Source organism: Astatotilapia calliptera, chromosome 9 (assembly GCF_964374335.1).
Source record: "Astatotilapia calliptera chromosome 9, fAstCal68.1, whole genome shotgun sequence".
Lineage (NCBI taxonomy): Eukaryota > Metazoa > Chordata > Actinopteri > Cichliformes > Cichlidae > Astatotilapia > Astatotilapia calliptera.
Window position 1 is genome coordinate 13,539,846 of NC_137430.1, and position 21,025 is coordinate 13,560,870.

Below are 21,025 nucleotides of genomic sequence, written 5' to 3' on the forward strand. Positions count from 1 at the left end.
TGAAACTACCATTTGCTACCTTATAAACTCAGTAATGTTCTCTACATGATCACAAAGATCTAAATTAGAGGTGTAAGTCATTGTTTGTATGTAATATTGGTTTAATTTGGCTTATTTTAAAACATTTTTATACATATCAGGTTTCAATACTCACTGAAATAATGCAGATTCCATGCAAAACATATTTAAAACTGAGCTGTATTTGCTCTGATACATTTGAAATTATAAACTATGTGTACAAATTTTCTGATAATAGAAAGTAAATTAATCATCGGTGCAAAGATCAACTTGGTTGCCTTTTCTGAAACAACCAGAGCAGGAAGTTAAATCAAAATCATCTAACACAGATCTAGTTGACATGAAAGCAGAACAAGCAAAACTGTTCTCAACTCACCAGTGAGAAATACCCATAAAAATCATGATATACACCAGTTTGTCCTACTGAAAACGTTAGGTCCAGATGAACAGAATCAACTTTTTGGGATTTCCTTACCTGGATGATTGAGCACGCATCAAGGTATTTACAGAAGCCACAGATTCTATTGAATTCTAATATTTCTAAAATCAATGGGTTTTAAGATAAAGGGCCTAATGTTCACCCCATACCTACCATTTACTAAAAGTACAGAAAACAGAACAGATCAGAATCCTGATATCCTGTCAGCTCAGTCATTGATACTAGCTACTATTTACAATATCTGTGATATTGAACATTAACTGTTGTAAGGCTCTCCACCTTGGCTGATGTGTGAAGGAGAAAGCACACACCCACCTGTGACAAGAAACCAAACATGAGATTTCATTACACTTTTTAACACCAAATATGTTTGAGACTCAATAAAAATGACGCATGGAGAAAGTATTTTGTTTTAGCAAAGTCCTCATTTATTGGAAGAAAAATCATTACAGATTCATGTTGACTTTACAACAGTTACACCATATAAAAAGTGGACTTTATCAATCACTCACACAAGCCTTAATCTACCCCACCAACTATGACCAAGCTAATTTTTCCTGGTTTTGTAAAAGTGTAAATGACGAAGAAGTTCACTGAGTTTTATCAAACCTGCCTCTGTGTTAACTTTTAAATAACTTTACATTAAAATGAAAACATAAAAAAAATAACATTAGCGTCCAGTATATCAGAAATACCAATCTTAAGGCTTCAGAATGATAGTTGAGAAATGAAAGAGAGATGTAACAGTAGCTACAGCCATCTTTAGCTGTTAGCAAGACTCTCCGCTTTCTCTGTAAAAACTTGCACTGTGAAGTCCAGGGTCGTTCATATTCCATGCAGTGCTTAAGACACCGGTGTTGCAATCATAATGTCCGTTGCCTGGTGGCATCGACCAGCCAAACATCTGGGGTGAGTTGTGGAGGGTCCATTGAGGTCCAGAGACAACATTGCCCACAGCATCAGGATAGTGGGCCTGATTATTTGCACCCTTTCTCATGAAGCTGATGTCCAGTTGTTCGCTGAGTGAGGATGCTCCCTGAAACTGAATCACAGACAGATGCACAGTCAGTAAAACCACAATACAGAGTTCTTGTTTTAAATTATAATCAATACGCTTCATCTAATTAAATGAATTCCCCAGATAGTGACTGAATTAAAAACAGTTCTGTTTAATAATTGGAGATACTTACATGAAGTGGGACGCCCTGATTGAGATGATGAGAATCTGGAATCTTCCTAAACTTTCTTCTTCGGTTTTGAAACCAAGTCTTCACCTAAGATGGAGGGAAGCAGAAGAAATTTAATGAGTACAATAGACCCAACATTCAAAACGAATTCAGTTCCTTGTGTTCTAGTAACCTTGAAAAACACTCACCTGTTTGTAGGTCAGTCCTGTCAGCTCTGCCAACTCTGTCATCTCTTGTGGGTCAGGGTAAATTTTCTGATTAAAGTGATGGTCAAGAGTTTTTAACTGGCTGTCTGAGAACAGCCCTCGGGTCCTTCCTTTGAGCACCTTGGCCTTTTCGTCCTTCACACACATAGTACTTGTGACAGTGTTGCTGCCCTCCTGGTTTCTTGGGGAAGCAAAAACCAGTTCCTCCTCTGTGACGGAGCTGGAAACAGCTTCAGCAACCTCAGACATGTTGTTGCTCATCTCCTTAGCGAGAGCTGCCTCAGCCCATGCTGCAAGTTCTTCCAAGGGAAGATTCCCTTGCAGGCTGCTGCCAGAAATCCACAAGTCTGTGAGGACAGAAAGACAGAGGCTAAGTAAGCACAAATATATATGGTCCACATGGGTCACCGTGGCTACTGATATGTTTTGGCACAGTTGAGTTTTTTAACAGAAAATAATACAAAAGGGATCAACTGATGAGCCTTAATCAATTTCCCACACACAATGTCACTTGATTTTACTTGCTGAATTATTAAAATGTGCCACCAGATGTTGCCAATTAGAAAGTTTCAAAAGTGACTCAAAGCCCAGATGGTCCTGAAGTGGACTCTCTGTTCAGCTGTGGAGGGAGAAATGGTGACTTCTGCCATCAGGACTTACAACACAGAGTGAAAGGGTATTTTTGCTCAAAGATGTCTTCGAGGTTAGCCAACTCTGTTCACATTAGCTCACTAGACAACAATGCTGAGTACATACCTGGAGAAAAGTGCGTCCCATAATCTTCCATCTTTAAAATCCCAGTGATTAAAACAGGAAAGCTGGAGAAAGTATATCTGCTGAAAGAGCTCCAAACCAGGCAGGAAGGTGCTATGTGTCCTAAGACTGACTTAAGAGCAATTCTGGGCTTTTAAGGAGGTTTGTGGGTGTGGGCAGGAATGTGGGGGGTTGAGCTTCTTCTTTTGTGAGTTACTTTACAAAGCAGTCAGGCAGTTTCTACCAACTGGCATCATTTACATTTCTTTAAAATACTGTTTCTCAGGTCTGAAAAAAGAAAGTGCAGTTAGAATTTTATTATTCTACACATTGTAAACCAGAGTTGTATTTAACTCCAGTAGCATCATTAGAGTGACTTAAGAACAATACTCCTGAGTCAGAAACTGTACAGTTCTGTTTTGTTTGATGAAAAATAGATAAGAAGTTTAAAAAGTCACATTTTTTATACTCCTATGTAAGTTAGTTCCAGCAGGTGAAGGTGTGGGACTTTTATTGGCTGAATCAGTTTTGGGTTAATTCTATAGGACTAGATTGAGCTACATGAAGAGAAGAACGATTTCTTTTTTTTTTTTACTAAAAACTCACAGAAACCTGATATGCTGTCAGACATACAGACATACATTACATGTTATTTCTTTCGTTCTCTTTTTTTATCCTGATCAAGTTCTAAATGTTGTGGGACAAAGATTTGTTTGTTGCTTTATAAATTGTGTGTAGAGGTCTGAGGTCAACCAAGTCTTTAAATTTAAGAGTATTTAATGAAAAGGCTAAAAAGTGGGTTTGGTGGTTCTGTTGAAGCAGTTTTATTTACGATCGTAAGTCTGTTATTTATCATCAGTTTATTAATGATAGAATTTCTACGACTCCAACATAGTATGAGTTTTGTTTTGCTCATATCCAGTGAAATATGACTGCAGAAAAACTCTTCAATTTCTTAAATTGATTTTCTAGTTCATTCACAAGTTGTTCCATGTTACTTCCACAATAACTTTGTATCGTCTGCAAACAATATGACTTCTGTGTCTTTGCAGTTACTTCAAATTAAGACATGTCAATACAAACACCTTTACCCTCACTTATCTCTCATGGCCCTGGTGCCAACTGTCTGCATTGACTTGATAATTAATCAGAGGTAGCAGGGTGTGATACAGGAACTCTAAAAGACACATTAGCGTATGTTTAGTGGTCACTGGGTGAACTAGGTGTGTCTCTAATTCTGAATAAGCCAGAGGGGGCCAGATGCATGTGTCTATGGGGTTTATGATGGGCGTTGGTGTGGCTCATTAGCCTTGCTATTGTTTTACAATGTAGAGGTGAAACTACCATTTGCTACCTTATAAACTCAGTAATGTTCTCTACATGATCACAAAGATCTAAATTAGAGGTGTAAGTCATTGTTTGTATGTAATATTGGTTTAATTTGGCTTATTTTAAAACATTTTTATACATATCAGGTTTCAATACTCACTGAAATAATGCAGATTCCATGCAAAACATATTTAAAACTGAGCTGTATTTGCTCTGATACATTTGAAATTATAAACTATGTGTACAAATTTTCTGATAATAGAAAGTAAATTAATCATCGGTGCAAAGATCAACTTGGTTGCCTTTTCTGAAACAACCAGAGCAGGAAGTTAAATCAAAATCATCTAACACAGATCTAGTTGACATGAAAGCAGAACAAGCAAAACTGTTCTCAACTCACCAGTGAGAAATACCCATAAAAATCATGATATACACCAGTTTGTCCTACTGAAAACGTTAGGTCCAGATGAACAGAATCAACTTTTTGGGATTTCCTTACCTGGATGATTGAGCACGCATCAAGGTATTTACAGAAGCCACAGATTCTATTGAATTCTAATATTTCTAAAATCAATGGGTTTTAAGATAAAGGGCCTAATGTTCACCCCATACCTACCATTTACTAAAAGTACAGAAAACAGAACAGATCAGAATCCTGATATCCTGTCAGCTCAGTCATTGATACTAGCTACTATTTACAATATCTGTGATATTGAACATTAACTGTTGTAAGGCTCTCCACCTTGGCTGATGTGTGAAGGAGAAAGCACACACCCACCTGTGACAAGAAACCAAACATGAGATTTCATTACACTTTTTAACACCAAATATGTTTGAGACTCAATAAAAATGACGCATGGAGAAAGTATTTTGTTTTAGCAAAGTCCTCATTTATTGGAAGAAAAATCATTACAGATTCATGTTGACTTTACAACAGTTACACCATATAAAAAGTGGACTTTATCAATCACTCACACAAGCCTTAATCTACCCCACCAACTATGACCAAGATAATTTTTCCTGGTTTTGTAAAAGTGTAAATGACGAAGAAGTTCACTGAGTTTTATCAAACCTGCCTCTGTGTTAACTTTTAAATAACTTTACATTAAAATGAAAACATAAAAAAAAATAACATTAGCGTCCAGTATATCAGAAATACCCATCTTAAGGCTTCAGAATGATAGTTGAGAAATAAAAGAGAGATGTAACAGTAGCTACAGCCATCTTTAGCTGTTAGCAAGGCTCTCCGCTTTCTCTGCAAAAACTTGCACTGTGAAGTCCAGGGTCGTTCATATTCCATGCAGTGCTTAAGACACCGGTGTTGCAATCATAATGTCCGTTGCCTGGTGGCATCGACCAGCCAAACATCTGGGGTGAGTTGTGGAGGGTCCATTGAGGTCCAGAGACAACATTGCCCACAGCATCAGGATAGTGGGCCTGATTATTTGCACCCTTTCTCATGAAGCTGATGTCCAGTTGTTCGCTGAGTGAGGATGCTCCCTGAAACTGAATCACAGACAGATGCACAGTCAGTAAAACCACAATACAGAGTTCTTGTTTTAAATTATAATCAATACGCTTCATCTAATTAAATGAATTCCCCAGATAGTGACTGAATTAAAAACAGTTCTGTTTAATAATTGGAGATACTTACATGAAGCGGGACGCCCTGATTGAGATGATGAGAATCTGGAATCTTCCTAAACTTTCTTCTTCGGTTTTGAAACCAAGTCTTCACCTAAAGATGGAGGGAAGCAGAAGAAATTTAATGAGTACAATAGACCCAACATTCAAAACGAATTCAGTTCCTTGTGTTCTAGTAACCTTGAAAAACACTCACCTGTTTGTAGGTCAGTCCTGTCAGCTCTGCCAACTCTGTCATCTCTTGTGGGTCAGGGTAAATTTTCTGATTAAAGTGATGGTCAAGAGTTTTTAACTGGCTGTCTGAGAACAGCCCTCGGGTCCTTCCTTTGAGCACCTTGGCCTTTTCGTCCTTCACACACATAGTACTTGTGACAGTGTTGCTGCCCTCCTGGTTTCTTGGGGAAGCAAAAACCAGTTCCTCCTCTGTGACGGAGCTGGAAACAGCTTCAGCAGCCTCAGACATGTTGTTGCTCATCTCCTTAGCGAGAGCTGCCTCAGCCCATGCTGCAAGTTCTTCCAAGGGAAGATTCCCTTGCAGGCTGCTGCCAGAAATCCACAAGTCTGTGAGGACAGAAAGACAGAGGCTAAGTAAGCACAAATATATATGGTCCACATGGGTCACCGTGGCTACTGATATGTTTTGGCACAGTTGAGTTTTTTAACAGAAAATAATACAAAAGGGATCAACTGATGAGCCTTAATCAATTTCCCACACACAATGTCACTTGATTTTACTTGCTGAATTATTAAAATGTGCCACCAGATGTTGCCAATTAGAAAGTTTCAAAAGTGACTCAAAGCCCAGATGGTCCTGAAGTGGACTCTCTGTTCAGCTGTGGAGGGAGAAATGGTGACTTCTGCCATCAGGACTTACAACACAGAGTGAAAGGGTATTTTTGCTCAAAGATGTCTTCGAGGTTAGCCAACTCTGTTCACATTAGCTCACTAGACAACAATGCTGAGTACATACCTGGAGAAAAGTGCGTCCCATAATCTTCCATCTTTAAAATCCCAGTGATTAAAACAGGAAAGCTGGAGAAAGTATATCTGCTGAAAGAGCTCCAAACCAGGCAGGAAGGTGCTATGTGTCCTAAGACTGACTTAAGAGCAATTCTGGGCTTTTAAGGAGGTTTGTGGGTGTGGGCAGGAATGTGGGGGGTTGAGCTTCTTCTTTTGTGAGTTACTTTACAAAGCAGTCAGGCAGTTTCTACCAACTGGCATCATTTACATTTCTTTAAAATACTGTTTCTCAGGTCTGAAAAAAGAAAGTGCAGTTAGAATTTTATTATTCTACACATTGTAAACCAGAGTTGTATTTAACTCCAGTAGCATCATTAGAGTGACTTAAGAACAATACTCCTGAGTCAGAAACTGTACAGTTCTGTTTTGTTTGATGAAAAATAGATAAGAAGTTTAAAAAGTCACATTTTTTATACTCCTATGTAAGTTAGTTCCAGCAGGTGAAGGTGTGGGACTTTTATTGGCTGAATCAGTTTTGGGTTAATTCTATAGGACTAGATTGAGCTACATGAAGAGAAGAACGATTTCTTTTTTTTTTACTAAAAACTCACAGAAACCTGATATGCTGTCAGACATACAGACATACATTACATGTTATTTCTTTCGTTCTCTTTTTTTATCCTGATCAAGTTCTAAATGTTGTGGGACAAAGATTTGTTTGTTGCTTTATAAATTGTGTGTAGAGGTCTGAGGTCAACCAAGTCTTTAAATTTAAGAGTATTTAATGAAAAGGCTAAAAAGTGGGTTTGGTGGTTCTGTTGAAGCAGTTTTATTTACGATCGTAAGTCTGTTATTTATCATCAGTTTATTAATGATAGAATTTCTACGACTCCAACATAGTATGAGTTTTGTTTTGCTCATATCCAGTGAAATATGACTGCAGAAAAACTCTTCAATTTCTTAAATTGATTTTCTAGTTCATTCACAAGTTGTTCCATGTTACTTCCACAATAACTTTGTATCGTCTGCAAACAATATGACTTCTGTGTCTTTGCAGTTACTTCAAATTAAGACATGTCAATACAAACACCTTTACCCTCACTTATCTCTCATGGCCCTGGTACCAACTGTCTGCATTGACTTGATAATTAATCAGAGGTAGCAGGGTGTGATACAGGAACTCTAAAAGACACATTAGCGTATGTTTAGTGGTCACTGGGTGAACTAGGTGTGTCTCTAATTCTGAATAAGCCAGAGGGGGCCAGATGCATGTGTCTATGGGGTTTATGATGGGCGTTGGTGTGGCTCATTAGCCTTGCTATTGTTTTACAATGTAGAGGTGAAACTACCATTTGCTACCTTATAAACTCAGTAATGTTCTCTACATGATCACAAAGATCTAAATTAGAGGTGTAAGTCATTGTTTGTATGTAATATTGGTTTAATTTGGCTTATTTTAAAACATTTTTATACATATCAGGTTTCAATACTCACTGAAATAATGCAGATTCCATGCAAAACATATTTAAAACTGAGCTGTATTTGCTCTGATACATTTGAAATTATAAACTATGTGTACAAATTTTCTGATAATAGAAAGTAAATTAATCATCGGTGCAAAGATCAACTTGGTTGCCTTTTCTGAAACAACCAGAGCAGGAAGTTAAATCAAAATCATCTAACACAGATCTAGTTGACATGAAAGCAGAACAAGCAAAACTGTTCTCAACTCACCAGTGAGAAATACCCATAAAAATCATGATATACACCAGTTTGTCCTACTGAAAACGTTAGGTCCAGATGAACAGAATCAACTTTTTGGGATTTCCTTACCTGGATGATTGAGCACGCATCAAGGTATTTACAGAAGCCACAGATTCTATTGAATTCTAATATTTCTAAAATCAATGGGTTTTAAGATAAAGGGCCTAATGTTCACCCCATACCTACCATTTACTAAAAGTACAGAAAACAGAACAGATCAGAATCCTGATATCCTGTCAGCTCAGTCATTGATACTAGCTACTATTTACAATATCTGTGATATTGAACATTAACTGTTGTAAGGCTCTCCACCTTGGCTGATGTGTGAAGGAGAAAGCACACACCCACCTGTGACAAGAAACCAAACATGAGATTTCATTACACTTTTTAACACCAAATATGTTTGAGACTCAATAAAAATGACGCATGGAGAAAGTATTTTGTTTTAGCAAAGTCCTCATTTATTGGAAGAAAAATCATTACAGATTCATGTTGACTTTACAACAGTTACACCATATAAAAAGTGGACTTTATCAATCACTCACACAAGCCTTAATCTACCCCACCAACTATGACCAAGATAATTTTTCCTGGTTTTGTAAAAGTGTAAATGACGAAGAAGTTCACTGAGTTTTATCAAACCTGCCTCTGTGTTAACTTTTAAATAACTTTACATTAAAATGAAAACATAAAAAAAAATAACATTAGCGTCCAGTATATCAGAAATACCCATCTTAAGGCTTCAGAATGATAGTTGAGAAATAAAAGAGAGATGTAACAGTAGCTACAGCCATCTTTAGCTGTTAGCAAGGCTCTCCGCTTTCTCTGCAAAAACTTGCACTGTGAAGTCCAGGGTCGTTCATATTCCATGCAGTGCTTAAGACACCGGTGTTGCAATCATAATGTCCGTTGCCTGGTGGCATCGACCAGCCAAACATCTGGGGTGAGTTGTGGAGGGTCCATTGAGGTCCAGAGACAACATTGCCCACAGCATCAGGATAGTGGGCCTGATTATTTGCACCCTTTCTCATGAAGCTGATGTCCAGTTGTTCGCTGAGTGAGGATGCTCCCTGAAACTGAATCACAGACAGATGCACAGTCAGTAAAACCACAATACAGAGTTCTTGTTTTAAATTATAATCAATACGCTTCATCTAATTAAATGAATTCCCCAGATAGTGACTGAATTAAAAACAGTTCTGTTTAATAATTGGAGATACTTACATGAAGCGGGACGCCCTGATTGAGATGATGAGAATCTGGAATCTTCCTAAACTTTCTTCTTCGGTTTTGAAACCAAGTCTTCACCTAAAGATGGAGGGAAGCAGAAGAAATTTAATGAGTACAATAGACCCAACATTCAAAACGAATTCAGTTCCTTGTGTTCTAGTAACCTTGAAAAACACTCACCTGTTTGTAGGTCAGTCCTGTCAGCTCTGCCAACTCTGTCATCTCTTGTGGGTCAGGGTAAATTTTCTGATTAAAGTGATGGTCAAGAGTTTTTAACTGGCTGTCTGAGAACAGCCCTCGGGTCCTTCCTTTGAGCACCTTGGCCTTTTCGTCCTTCACACACATAGTACTTGTGACAGTGTTGCTGCCCTCCTGGTTTCTTGGGGAAGCAAAAACCAGTTCCTCCTCTGTGACGGAGCTGGAAACAGCTTCAGCAGCCTCAGACATGTTGTTGCTCATCTCCTTAGCGAGAGCTGCCTCAGCCCATGCTGCAAGTTCTTCCAAGGGAAGATTCCCTTGCAGGCTGCTGCCAGAAATCCACAAGTCTGTGAGGACAGAAAGACAGAGGCTAAGTAAGCACAAATATATATGGTCCACATGGGTCACCGTGGCTACTGATATGTTTTGGCACAGTTGAGTTTTTTAACAGAAAATAATACAAAAGGGATCAACTGATGAGCCTTAATCAATTTCCCACACACAATGTCACTTGATTTTACTTGCTGAATTATTAAAATGTGCCACCAGATGTTGCCAATTAGAAAGTTTCAAAAGTGACTCAAAGCCCAGATGGTCCTGAAGTGGACTCTCTGTTCAGCTGTGGAGGGAGAAATGGTGACTTCTGCCATCAGGACTTACAACACAGAGTGAAAGGGTATTTTTGCTCAAAGATGTCTTCGAGGTTAGCCAACTCTGTTCACATTAGCTCACTAGACAACAATGCTGAGTACATACCTGGAGAAAAGTGCGTCCCATAATCTTCCATCTTTAAAATCCCAGTGATTAAAACAGGAAAGCTGGAGAAAGTATATCTGCTGAAAGAGCTCCAAACCAGGCAGGAAGGTGCTATGTGTCCTAAGACTGACTTAAGAGCAATTCTGGGCTTTTAAGGAGGTTTGTGGGTGTGGGCAGGAATGTGGGGGGTTGAGCTTCTTCTTTTGTGAGTTACTTTACAAAGCAGTCAGGCTGTTTCTACCAACTGGCATCATTTACATTTCTTTAAAATACTGTTTCTCAGGTCTGAAAAAAGAAAGTGCAGTTAGAATTTTATTATTCTACACATTGTAAACCAGAGTTGTATTTAACTCCAGTAGCATCATTAGAGTGACTTAAGAACAATACTCCTGAGTCAGAAACTGTACAGTTCTGTTTTGTTTGATGAAAAATAGATAAGAAGTTTAAAAAGTCACATTTTTTATACTCCTATGTAAGTTAGTTCCAGCAGGTGAAGGTGTGGGACTTTTATTGGCTGAATCAGTTTTGGGTTAATTCTATAGGACTAGATTGAGCTACATGAAGAGAAGAACGATTTCTTTTTTTTTTACTAAAAACTCACAGAAACCTGATATGCTGTCAGACATACAGACATACATTACATGTTATTTCTTTCGTTCTCTTTTTTTATCCTGATCAAGTTCTAAATGTTGTGGGACAAAGATTTGTTTGTTGCTTTATAAATTGTGTGTAGAGGTCTGAGGTCAACCAAGTCTATAAATTTAAGAGTATTTAATGAAAAGGCTGAAAAGTGGGTTTGGTGGTTCTGTTGAAGCAGTTTTATTTACGATCGTAAGTCTGTTATTTATCATCAGTTTATTAATGATAGAATTTCTACGACTCCAACATAGTATGAGTTTTGTTTTGCTCATATCCAGTGAAATATGACTGCAGAAAAACTCTTCAATTTCTTAAATTGATTTTCTAGTTCATTCACAAGTTGTTCCATGTTACTTCCACAATAACTTTGTATCGTCTGCAAACAATATGACTTCTGTGTCTTTGCAGTTACTTCAAATTAAGACATGTCAATACAAACACCTTTACCCTCACTTATCTCTCATGGCCCTGGTGCCAACTGTCTGCATTGACTTGATAATTAATCAGAGGTAGCAGGGTGTGATACAGGAACTCTAAAAGACACATTAGCGTATGTTTAGTGGTCACTGGGTGAACTAGGTGTGTCTCTAATTCTGAATAAGCCAGAGGGGGCCAGATGCATGTGTCTATGGGGTTTATGATGGGCGTTGGTGTGGCTCATTAGCCTTGCTATTGTTTTACAATGTAGAGGTGAAACTACCATTTGCTACCTTATAAACTCAGTAATGTTCTCTACATGATCACAAAGATCTAAATTAGAGGTGTAAGTCATTGTTTGTATGTAATATTGGTTTAATTTGGCTTATTTTAAAACATTTTTATACATATCAGGTTTCAATACTCACTGAAATAATGCAGATTCCATGCAAAACATATTTAAAACTGAGCTGTATTTGCTCTGATACATTTGAAATTATAAACTATGTGTACAAATTTTCTGATAATAGAAAGTAAATTAATCATCGGTGCAAAGATCAACTTGGTTGCCTTTTCTGAAACAACCAGAGCAGGAAGTTAAATCAAAATCATCTAACACAGATCTAGTTGACATGAAAGCAGAACAAGCAAAACTGTTCTCAACTCACCAGTGAGAAATACCCATAAAAATCATGATATACACCAGTTTGTCCTACTGAAAACGTTAGGTCCAGATGAACAGAATCAACTTTTTGGGATTTCCTTACCTGGATGATTGAGCACGCATCAAGGTATTTACAGAAGCCACAGATTCTATTGAATTCTAATATTTCTAAAATCAATGGGTTTTAAGATAAAGGGCCTAATGTTCACCCCATACCTACCATTTACTAAAAGTACAGAAAACAGAACAGATCAGAATCCTGATATCCTGTCAGCTCAGTCATTGATACTAGCTACTATTTACAATATCTGTGATATTGAACATTAACTGTTGTAAGGCTCTCCACCTTGGCTGATGTGTGAAGGAGAAAGCACACACCCACCTGTGACAAGAAACCAAACATGAGATTTCATTACACTTTTTAACACCAAATATGTTTGAGACTCAATAAAAATGACGCATGGAGAAAGTATTTTGTTTTAGCAAAGTCCTCATTTATTGGAAGAAAAATCATTACAGATTCATGTTGACTTTACAACAGTTACACCATATAAAAAGTGGACTTTATCAATCACTCACACAAGCCTTAATCTACCCCACCAACTATGACCAAGCTAATTTTTCCTGGTTTTGTAAAAGTGTAAATGACGAAGAAGTTCACTGAGTTTTATCAAACCTGCCTCTGTGTTAACTTTTAAATAACTTTACATTAAAATGAAAACATAAAAAAAATAACATTAGCGTCCAGTATATCAGAAATACCAATCTTAAGGCTTCAGAATGATAGTTGAGAAATGAAAGAGAGATGTAACAGTAGCTACAGCCATCTTTAGCTGTTAGCAAGGCTCTCCGCTTTCTCTGTAAAAACTTGCACTGTGAAGTCCAGGGTCGTTCATATTCCATGCAGTGCTTAAGACACCGGTGTTGCAATCATAATGTCCGTTGCCTGGTGGCATCGACCAGCCAAACATCTGGGGTGAGTTGTGGAGGGTCCATTGAGGTCCAGAGACAACATTGCCCACAGCATCAGGATAGTGGGCCTGATTATTTGCACCCTTTCTCATGAAGCTGATGTCCAGTTGTTCGCTGAGTGAGGATGCTCCCTGAAACTGAATCACAGACAGATGCACAGTCAGTAAAACCACAATACAGAGTTCTTGTTTTAAATTATAATCAATACGCTTCATCTAATTAAATGAATTCCCCAGATAGTGACTGAATTAAAAACAGTTCTGTTTAATAATTGGAGATACTTACATGAAGCGGGACGCCCTGATTGAGATGATGAGAATCTGGAATCTTCCTAAACTTTCTTCTTCGGTTTTGAAACCAAGTCTTCACCTAAAGATGGAGGGAAGCAGAAGAAATTTAATGAGTACAATAGACCCAACATTCAAAACGAATTCAGTTCCTTGTGTTCTAGTAACCTTGAAAAACACTCACCTGTTTGTAGGTCAGTCCTGTCAGCTCTGTCAACTCTGTCATCTCTTGTGGGTCAGGGTAAATTTTCTGATTAAAGTGATGGTCAAGAGTTTTTAACTGGCTGTCTGAGAACAGCCCTCGGGTCCTTCCTTTGAGCACCTTGGCCTTTTCGTCCTTCACACACATAGTACTTGTGACAGTGTTGCTGCCCTCCTGGTTTCTTGGGGAAGCAAAAACCAGTTCCTCCTCTGTGACGGAGCTGGAAACAGCTTCAGCAGCCTCAGACATGTTGTTGCTCATCTCCTTAGCGAGAGCTGCCTCAGCCCATGCTGCAAGTTCTTCCAAGGGAAGACTCCCTTGCAGGCTGCTGCCAGAAATCCACAAGTCTATGAGGACAGAAAGACAGAGGCTAAGTAAGCACAAATATATATGGTCCACATGGGTCACCGTGGCTACTGATATGTTTTGGCACAGTTGAGTTTTTTAACAGAAAATAATACAAAAGGGATCAACTGATGAGCCTTAATCAATTTCCCACACACAATGTCACTTGATTTTACTTGCTGAATTATTAAAATGTGCCACCAGATGTTGCCAATTAGAAAGTTTCAAAAGTGACTCAAAGCCCAGATGGTCCTGAAGTGGACTCTCTGTTCAGCTGTGGAGGGAGAAATGGTGACTTCTGCCATCAGGACTTACAACACAGAGTGAAAGGGTATTTTTGCTCAAAGATGTCTTCGAGATTAGCCAACTCTGTTCACATTAGCTCACTAGACAACAATGCTGAGTACATACCTGGAGAAAAGTGCATCCCATAATCTTCCATCTTTGAAATCCCAGTGATTAAAACAGGAAAGCTGGAAAAACTATATCTGCTGAAAGAGCTCCAAACCAGGCAGGAAGGTGCTATGTGTCCTAAGACTGACTTAAGAGCAATTCTGGGCTTTTAAGGAGGTTTGTGGGTGTGGGCAGGAATGTGGGGGGTTGAGCTTCTTCTTTTGTGAGTTACTTTACAAAGCAGTCAGGCAGTTTCTACCAACTGGCATCATTTACATTTCTTTAAAATACTGTTTCTCAGGTCTGAAAAAAAGAAAGTGCAGTTAGAATTTTATTATTCTACACATTGTAAACCAGAGTTGTATTTAACTCCAGTAGCATCATTAGAGTGACTTAAGAACAATACTCCTGAGTCAGAAACTGTACAGTTCTGTTTTGTTTGATGAAAAATAGATAAGAAGTTTAAAAAGTCACATTTTTTATACCCCTATGTAAGTTAGTTCCAGCAGGTAAAGGTGTGGGACTTTTATTGGCTGAATCAGTTTTGGGTTAATTCTATAGGACTAGATTGAGCTACATGAAGAGAAGAACGATTTCTTTTTTTTTACTAAAAACTCACAGAAACCTGATATGCTGTCAGACATACAGACATACATTACATGTTATTTCTTTCGTTCTCTTTTTTTTATCCTGATCAAGTTCTAAATGTTGTCGGACAAAGATTTGTTTGTTGCTTTATAAATTGTGTGTAGAGGTCTGAGGTCAACCAAGTCTTTAAATTTAAGAGTATTTAATGAAAAGGCTGAAAAGTGGGTTTGGTGGTTCTGTTGAAGCAGTTTTATTTACGATCGTAAGTCTGTTATTTATCATCAGTTTATTAATGATAGAATTTCTACGACTCCAACATAGTATGAGTTTTGTTTTGCTCATATCCAGTGAAATATGATTGCAGAAAAACTCTTCAATTTCTTAAATTGATTTTCTAGTTCATTCACAAGTTGTTCCATGTTACTTCCACAATAACTTTGTATCGTCTGCAAACAATATGACTTCTGTGTCTTTGCAGTTACTTCAAATTAAGACATGTCAATACAAACACCTTTACCCTCACTTATCTCTCATGGCCCTGGTGCCAACTGTCTGCATTGACTTGATAATTAATCAGAGGTAGCAGGGTGTGATACAGGAACTCTAAAAGACACATTAGCGTATGTTTAGTGGTCACTGGGTGAACTAGGTGTGTCTCTAATTCTGAATAAGCCAGAGGGGGCCAGATGCATGTGTCTATGGGGTTTATGATGGGCGTTGGTGTGGCTCATTAGCCTTGCTATTGTTTTACAATGTAGAGGTGAAACTACCATTTGCTACCTTATAAACTCAGTAATGTTCTCTACATGATCACAAAGATCTAAATTAGAGGTGTAAGTCATTGTTTGTATGTAATATTGGTTTAATTTGGCTTATTTTAAAACATTTTTATACATATCAGGTTTCAATACTCACTGAAATAATGCAGATTCCATGCAAAACATATTTAAAACTGAGCTGTATTTGCTCTGATACATTTGAAATTATAAACTATGTGTACAAATTTTCTGATAATAGAAAGTAAATTAATCATCGGTGCAAAGATCAACTTGGTTGCCTTTTCTGAAACAACCAGAGCAGGAAGTTAAATCAAAATCATCTAACACAGATCTAGTTGACATGAAAGCAGAACAAGCAAAACTGTTCTCAACTCACCAGTGAGAAATACCCATAAAAATCATGATATACACCAGTTTGTCCTACTGAAAACGTTAGGTCCAGATGAACAGAATCAACTTTTTGGGATTTCCTTACCTGGATGATTGAGCACGCATCAAGGTATTTACAGAAGCCACAGATTCTATTGAATTCTAATATTTCTAAAATCAATGGGTTTTAAGATAAAGGGCCTAATGTTCACCCCATACCTACCATTTACTAAAAGTACAGAAAACAGAACAGATCAGAATCCTGATATCCTGTCAGCTCAGTCATTGATACTAGCTACTATTTACAATATCTGTGATATTGAACATTAACTGTTGTAAGGCTCTCCACCTTGGCTGATGTGTGAAGGAGAAAGCACACACCCACCTGTGACAAGAAACCAAACATGAGATTTCATTACACTTTTTAACACCAAATATGTTTGAGACTCAATAAAAATGACGCATGGAGAAAGTATTTTGTTTTAGCAAAGTCCTCATTTATTGGAAGAAAAATCATTACAGATTCATGTTGACTTTACAACAGTTACACCATATAAAAAGTGGACTTTATCAATCACTCACACAAGCCTTAATCTACCCCACCAACTATGACCAAGATAATTTTTCCTGGTTTTGTAAAAGTGTAAATGACGAAGAAGTTCACTGAGTTTTATCAAACCCGCCTCTGTGTTAACTTTTAAATAACTTTACATTAAAATGAAAACATAAAAAAAATAACATTAGCGTCCAGTATATCAGAAATACCAATCTTAAGGCTTCAGAATGATAGTTGAGAAATGAAAGAGAGATGTAACAGTAGCTACAGCCATCTTTAGCTGTTAGCAAGACTCTCCGCTTTCTCTGTAAAAACTTGCACTGTGAAGTCCAGGGTCGTTCATATTCCATGCAGTGCTTAAGACACCAGTGTTGCAATCATAATGTCCGTTGCCTGGTGGCATCGACCAGCCAAACATCTGGGGTGAGTTGTGGAGGGTCCATTGAGGTCCAGAGACAACATTGCCCACAGCATCAGGATAGTGGGCCTGATTATTTGCACCCTTTCTCATGAAGCTGATGTCCAGTTGTTCGCCGAGTGAGGATGCTCCCTGAAACTGAATCACAGACAGATGCACAGTCAGTAAAACCACAATACAGAGTTCTTGTTTTAAATTATAATCAATACGCTTCATCTAATTAAATGAATTCCCCAGATAGTGACTGAATTAAAAACAGTTCTGTTTAATAATTGGAGATACTTACATGAAGCGGGACGCCCTGATTGAGATGATGAGAATCTGGAATCCTCCTAAACTTTCTTCTTCGGTTTTGAAACCAAGTCTTCACCTAAAGATGGAGGGAAGCAGAAGAAATTTAATGAGTACAATAGACCCAACATTCAAAACGAATTCAGTTCCTTATGTTCTAGTAACCTTGAAAAACACTCACCTGTTTGTAGGTCAGTCCTGTCAGCTCTGCCAACTCTGTCATCTCTTGTGGGTCAGGGTAAATTTTCTGATTAATGTGCTGGACCAGAGTTTTTAACTGGCTGTCTGAGAACAGCCCTCGGGTCCTTCCTTTGAGCACCTTGGCCTTTTCTTCCTTCACACACGTAGTACTTGTGACAGTGTTGCTGCCCTCCTGGTTTCTTGGGGAAGCAAAAACCAGTTCCTCCTCCATGACGGAGCTGGAAACAGCTTCAGCATTGTGTTGATGCTCAGTCATCAGGTAAGTAAATCCGTAAAGGTTGATTCAGTTCACCTGGATGTAATATTTTCAATGGAAGAAATGTTTTGTCACTCAAATGAGTGACTTCTTCAGTCTGAGACCTTTTGGGATTTAAGACTTATCAATTTAACTTTTGTTTATTATTTCTATTAGAAAGTCAGTCGTGCCAAAACATATCAGTAACTGACCCATGTGGACCATATAGACTTGTGCTTACTTGTCCTCTTGTCTCTTTACCCTCACAGACTCGTGGAGTTCAGGCAGCGGCCCTGAAGGGAGTCTTTCCTTGGAAGAACTCGCTACATGGGCAGAGACTGCTCTACAAATGGAGATGATCAACAAAACTACTGATACCTCTGAGGCTGTTTCCAGTTCAGTCTCAGAGCAGAAACAAGATTTTGCTGTCCCAAGAAGCCAGGATGGCAACATCACTGCCACTCTGCACCATCCCAGCACTGCTCCAGAGAAACCTAAAGGAAAGGCCCGGGTGGTGTTCACAGAGAGACAGTTGATTATTCTTGTCTAACACTTTAATGCGAAACATTACTATGAGCCAAGAGAGATGAAACAGCTGGCATAGATGACAGGACTGACCTACAAACAGGTGAGTGTTTTTCAACTTGTTAGAATCTAAGAAATTGAATTTCGGGTCCATTGTACTCATGAAATGTTTTCTGTTTTCTTCTATCTTTAGGTAAAAACTTGGTTTCAAAACAGACGGAGTAAGTTTAGGAGGAGGTCACATCCTCAGCATGTGAATCAGGGCGTCCCACTTCATGTAAGTATCTCCAATTATTGAAAAGCCCTGTTTGTGATTCTGTCATTATCTGGGGAATTGATTGTATTTAATGAAATGTAATGTCAATAATTTAAAAGAAGTATTCTGGTTTTACTGACAGTGAATCTGTGGTTCAATTTCAGGGAGAGGGACAGCCCCCACTCAGGGAGTTGTATACCCAGCACCTGGAGGTAAACTCAATCACAAATGGTGCATATTATCATCATGCTGTGGACCATTTTGCAGCTGGACCTCAATGGACCTTCCCCACCTCGCCCCGGATGTTTGGCTGGTCAATGCCACCAGGCAACGTCAATAAAGGAGGCTGGAAGTATGACTAAACACTAAAGTTCATCTAAAGAATCTGGACCTGGATCAAAGATTTTCCCAGGAATACCTCAAATAACATCCCTAGCTCAAAGCCCTAGCTTTGAATACTTCATCTTAAAAAACCCGAGATGATACATTGAAAAGTTTCTGCCTCTGTGATTATCTTCCTAAGACTCTAAATGTTGGGTTTGCTTTTAATTATTCACAAGTCTGATGTTTGGAGTAAAGCCTCCAAAAAGCATTTTATTGTCACCTTTTCTACTCTCTGCCCTATGAAACTGAAGTCTTGAAATGAAACATGCAATGTTATTAAATCTTCCCCTTACTGAACACCTGAAGTCAGCTCAATTAAAGTGTAGGATGCTGCTGATGGACATGCATGTTTGTATCAGGGCTGTGTTGGGATCTGTCAGGGGATGTTACGGATGGGGCATGGTGGCTGGAGGTTGCCAGGTTCTTGCTCACAATCCCACCGATGATCATGACTGGGAAGCGTACCAGCAACCAGGCGCCTTGCAGCAGGAGCACGGTGGTGTCCAGCAGAGCCTGAGTGGAGCTGTCAGAACAGAGGAGCTGCAGGAATGAAACATCAAGTTAATAAATGAGCAGCACTGAGTCTAATAATCCATGTAATGTTGCCTTTGAGAGTTTCTGAAAAGCATTATGCCATGAGGTGTTTTTTAATTTTCTGAATGTGAGCAAAGAAATTCAAAGTGAATACAGATTAATGAATAAATCATTAACTGAATGAACGTGGATTGATATTGTACATTCAGCTATTAGATGATGATAACACCAGAGGTGCCCAACCCAATCTAACACTGTATATCTGAAACTATGACAGGCACGAAGTCATTCATGCCTGCTCAAATACTTTGAGTTTATCATCTAAATGTTACAAACAAACTTGGTGTGTTCGATTACAGTGCCGTCAACCTCTGAAGAAATTACAGCCAGAAGATTCCTGCTGATGATGTCACATTTTCAAGAAATGTTATAAAGAACATGGCAACTTTATTAGTCACACTTTGGTAGCACCAGGTTGGATCTTCTTTTGCCTTCAGATCTTCTTTGAGTCATGATTTACATTCAACAACAAGCTGAAAACACTCCTCAGACATTTTGATCCTTGTTGACATGACAACATGACACAGTTGCTGCAAATTAGATGGCTGCACATCAATCATGTGAAACTTCTGTTACACCACATCCTAAAGCTGCACCATTGTATTTGAGTTCAGTGAAGTCTATGGGCTCAAATTGTGGTCATAAATATTTTGTACTTGTAAACCAGTTTTGTACTTGGCACACACAAATTCATTTTAAACATACAAAATTGATTTACAAGTACAAAATATTTATGACCACAATTTGAGCCCATAGAAGTCCTTGTGATGTTGAAGAAACCAGCTCCAGATGGTCAGAGCTTTGTGACATGACTTATCCTTCTTGAAGCATTCAGCAGAAGATGGCACACAGTAAGTTCTGACCTTTCAAATGTTACATCAGAAATTGAAACTCATCACACCAGAAAACATCTCTCCAATCTTCTGTTGTCCAACTTTCCAAGTTTTTTTGACCTGTAGCTCGAGTTTCCTGTATTTAGCTGACATGAGTGGTACTTGGTGTGGTCTTCTGCTGCATCTTGCTGATGTGCATTCAAAGATGCTCTTCTGCACACCTCAGTTGTAAAAGTAGTAATTGTAGTTTCTGTTGTCTTCTTTCAATTCAAAGCAGTCTATCATTCTCCTTCAGGGATTCTAAAGGCCCTAAATGTTCTCTCAAGGTCGCACTTTGAATGTTGTTTATTGGCAAAAGATGAGACTCACTTATATTTATCAGACTGAGACCTGGCTGCCATGGATTCATGAGTGGGCTGGCTCTCACAGGAAAACACCAAGATGGCAAATGTGACTATGGCAGCACCAATACAGTCAGAAAAATCCTGAGTGCAAAAAGTATTTCCATCAATGAAGAAAGTTGTTCAGAGAGCTTGGATCAGCTGGAGAAACTGTGTTCAACGTGCACACACTTCTGAACCTGCACTGCTGCA

At 38.5% G+C, this 21,025-nt stretch overlaps 4 protein-coding genes and 1 long non-coding RNA gene across 5 annotated transcripts in view; 1 reads left to right on the forward strand and 4 right to left on the reverse strand.

Moving 5' to 3' along the window:
* Window positions 1–21,025, forward strand: part of LOC145431092 (uncharacterized) — a 114,902-nt gene that overhangs the window by 89,626 nt on the left and 4,251 nt on the right. The gene's annotated exons all lie outside the window — the stretch shown is intronic.
* On the reverse strand, window positions 724–2,718 carry LOC145430839 (pituitary homeobox homolog Ptx1-like). Its single transcript, XM_080305821.1, has 4 exons — window positions 2,607–2,718; window positions 1,833–2,197; window positions 1,648–1,731; window positions 724–1,499 (listed from the first exon to the last, which is right to left on the reverse strand). Exons 1-4 carry the CDS (start codon window positions 2,635–2,637, stop codon window positions 1,227–1,229), a joined length of 753 nt encoding a protein of 250 aa, XP_080161947.1. The 5' UTR covers window positions 2,638–2,718; the 3' UTR covers window positions 724–1,226.
* Window positions 4,785–6,665, reverse strand: LOC113029898 (homeobox protein ceh-30-like). Its single transcript, XM_026180918.2, has 4 exons — window positions 6,547–6,665; window positions 5,773–6,137; window positions 5,587–5,670; window positions 4,785–5,438 (listed from the first exon to the last, which is right to left on the reverse strand). Exons 1-4 carry the CDS (start codon window positions 6,575–6,577, stop codon window positions 5,166–5,168), a joined length of 753 nt encoding a protein of 250 aa, XP_026036703.2. The 5' UTR covers window positions 6,578–6,665; the 3' UTR covers window positions 4,785–5,165.
* On the reverse strand, window positions 8,723–10,603 carry LOC113029897 (homeobox protein ceh-30-like). The gene is made up of 4 exons (XM_026180917.2): window positions 10,485–10,603; window positions 9,711–10,075; window positions 9,525–9,608; window positions 8,723–9,376 (listed from the first exon to the last, which is right to left on the reverse strand). The coding sequence occupies exons 1-4, from the start codon at window positions 10,513–10,515 to the stop codon at window positions 9,104–9,106; spliced, it is 753 nt and encodes a 250-aa protein (XP_026036702.2). The 5' UTR covers window positions 10,516–10,603; the 3' UTR covers window positions 8,723–9,103.
* Window positions 12,667–14,543, reverse strand: LOC145430840 (uncharacterized). Its single transcript, XR_013911160.1, has 3 exons — window positions 14,422–14,543; window positions 13,462–14,012; window positions 12,667–13,313 (listed from the first exon to the last, which is right to left on the reverse strand). It is a non-coding gene; the product is annotated as an uncharacterized LOC145430840 (long non-coding RNA).

Excerpts from the sequence above, each read along its gene's own strand:
- LOC145430839 (XM_080305821.1), bottom strand. The coding sequence starts at position 2,637 with ATGGAAGATTATGGGACGCACTTTTCTCCAG. Across the intron at positions 2,198-2,606 it reads TGGGACGCACTTTTCTCCAG|ACTTGTGGATTTCTGGCAGC; the intron begins GTATGTACTCAG and ends CTGTCCTCACAG. Across the intron at positions 1,500-1,647 it reads ATCAGGGCGTCCCACTTCAT|TTTCAGGGAGCATCCTCACT; the intron begins GTAAGTATCTCC and ends TCTGTGATTCAG.
- LOC113029898 (XM_026180918.2), bottom strand. The coding sequence starts at position 6,577 with ATGGAAGATTATGGGACGCACTTTTCTCCAG. Across the intron at positions 6,138-6,546 it reads TGGGACGCACTTTTCTCCAG|ACTTGTGGATTTCTGGCAGC; the intron begins GTATGTACTCAG and ends CTGTCCTCACAG. Across the intron at positions 5,439-5,586 it reads ATCAGGGCGTCCCGCTTCAT|TTTCAGGGAGCATCCTCACT; the intron begins GTAAGTATCTCC and ends TCTGTGATTCAG.
- LOC113029897 (XM_026180917.2), bottom strand. The coding sequence starts at position 10,515 with ATGGAAGATTATGGGACGCACTTTTCTCCAG. Across the intron at positions 9,609-9,710 it reads CAGGACTGACCTACAAACAG|GTGAAGACTTGGTTTCAAAA; the intron begins GTGAGTGTTTTT and ends CTCCATCTTTAG. Across the intron at positions 9,377-9,524 it reads ATCAGGGCGTCCCGCTTCAT|TTTCAGGGAGCATCCTCACT; the intron begins GTAAGTATCTCC and ends TCTGTGATTCAG.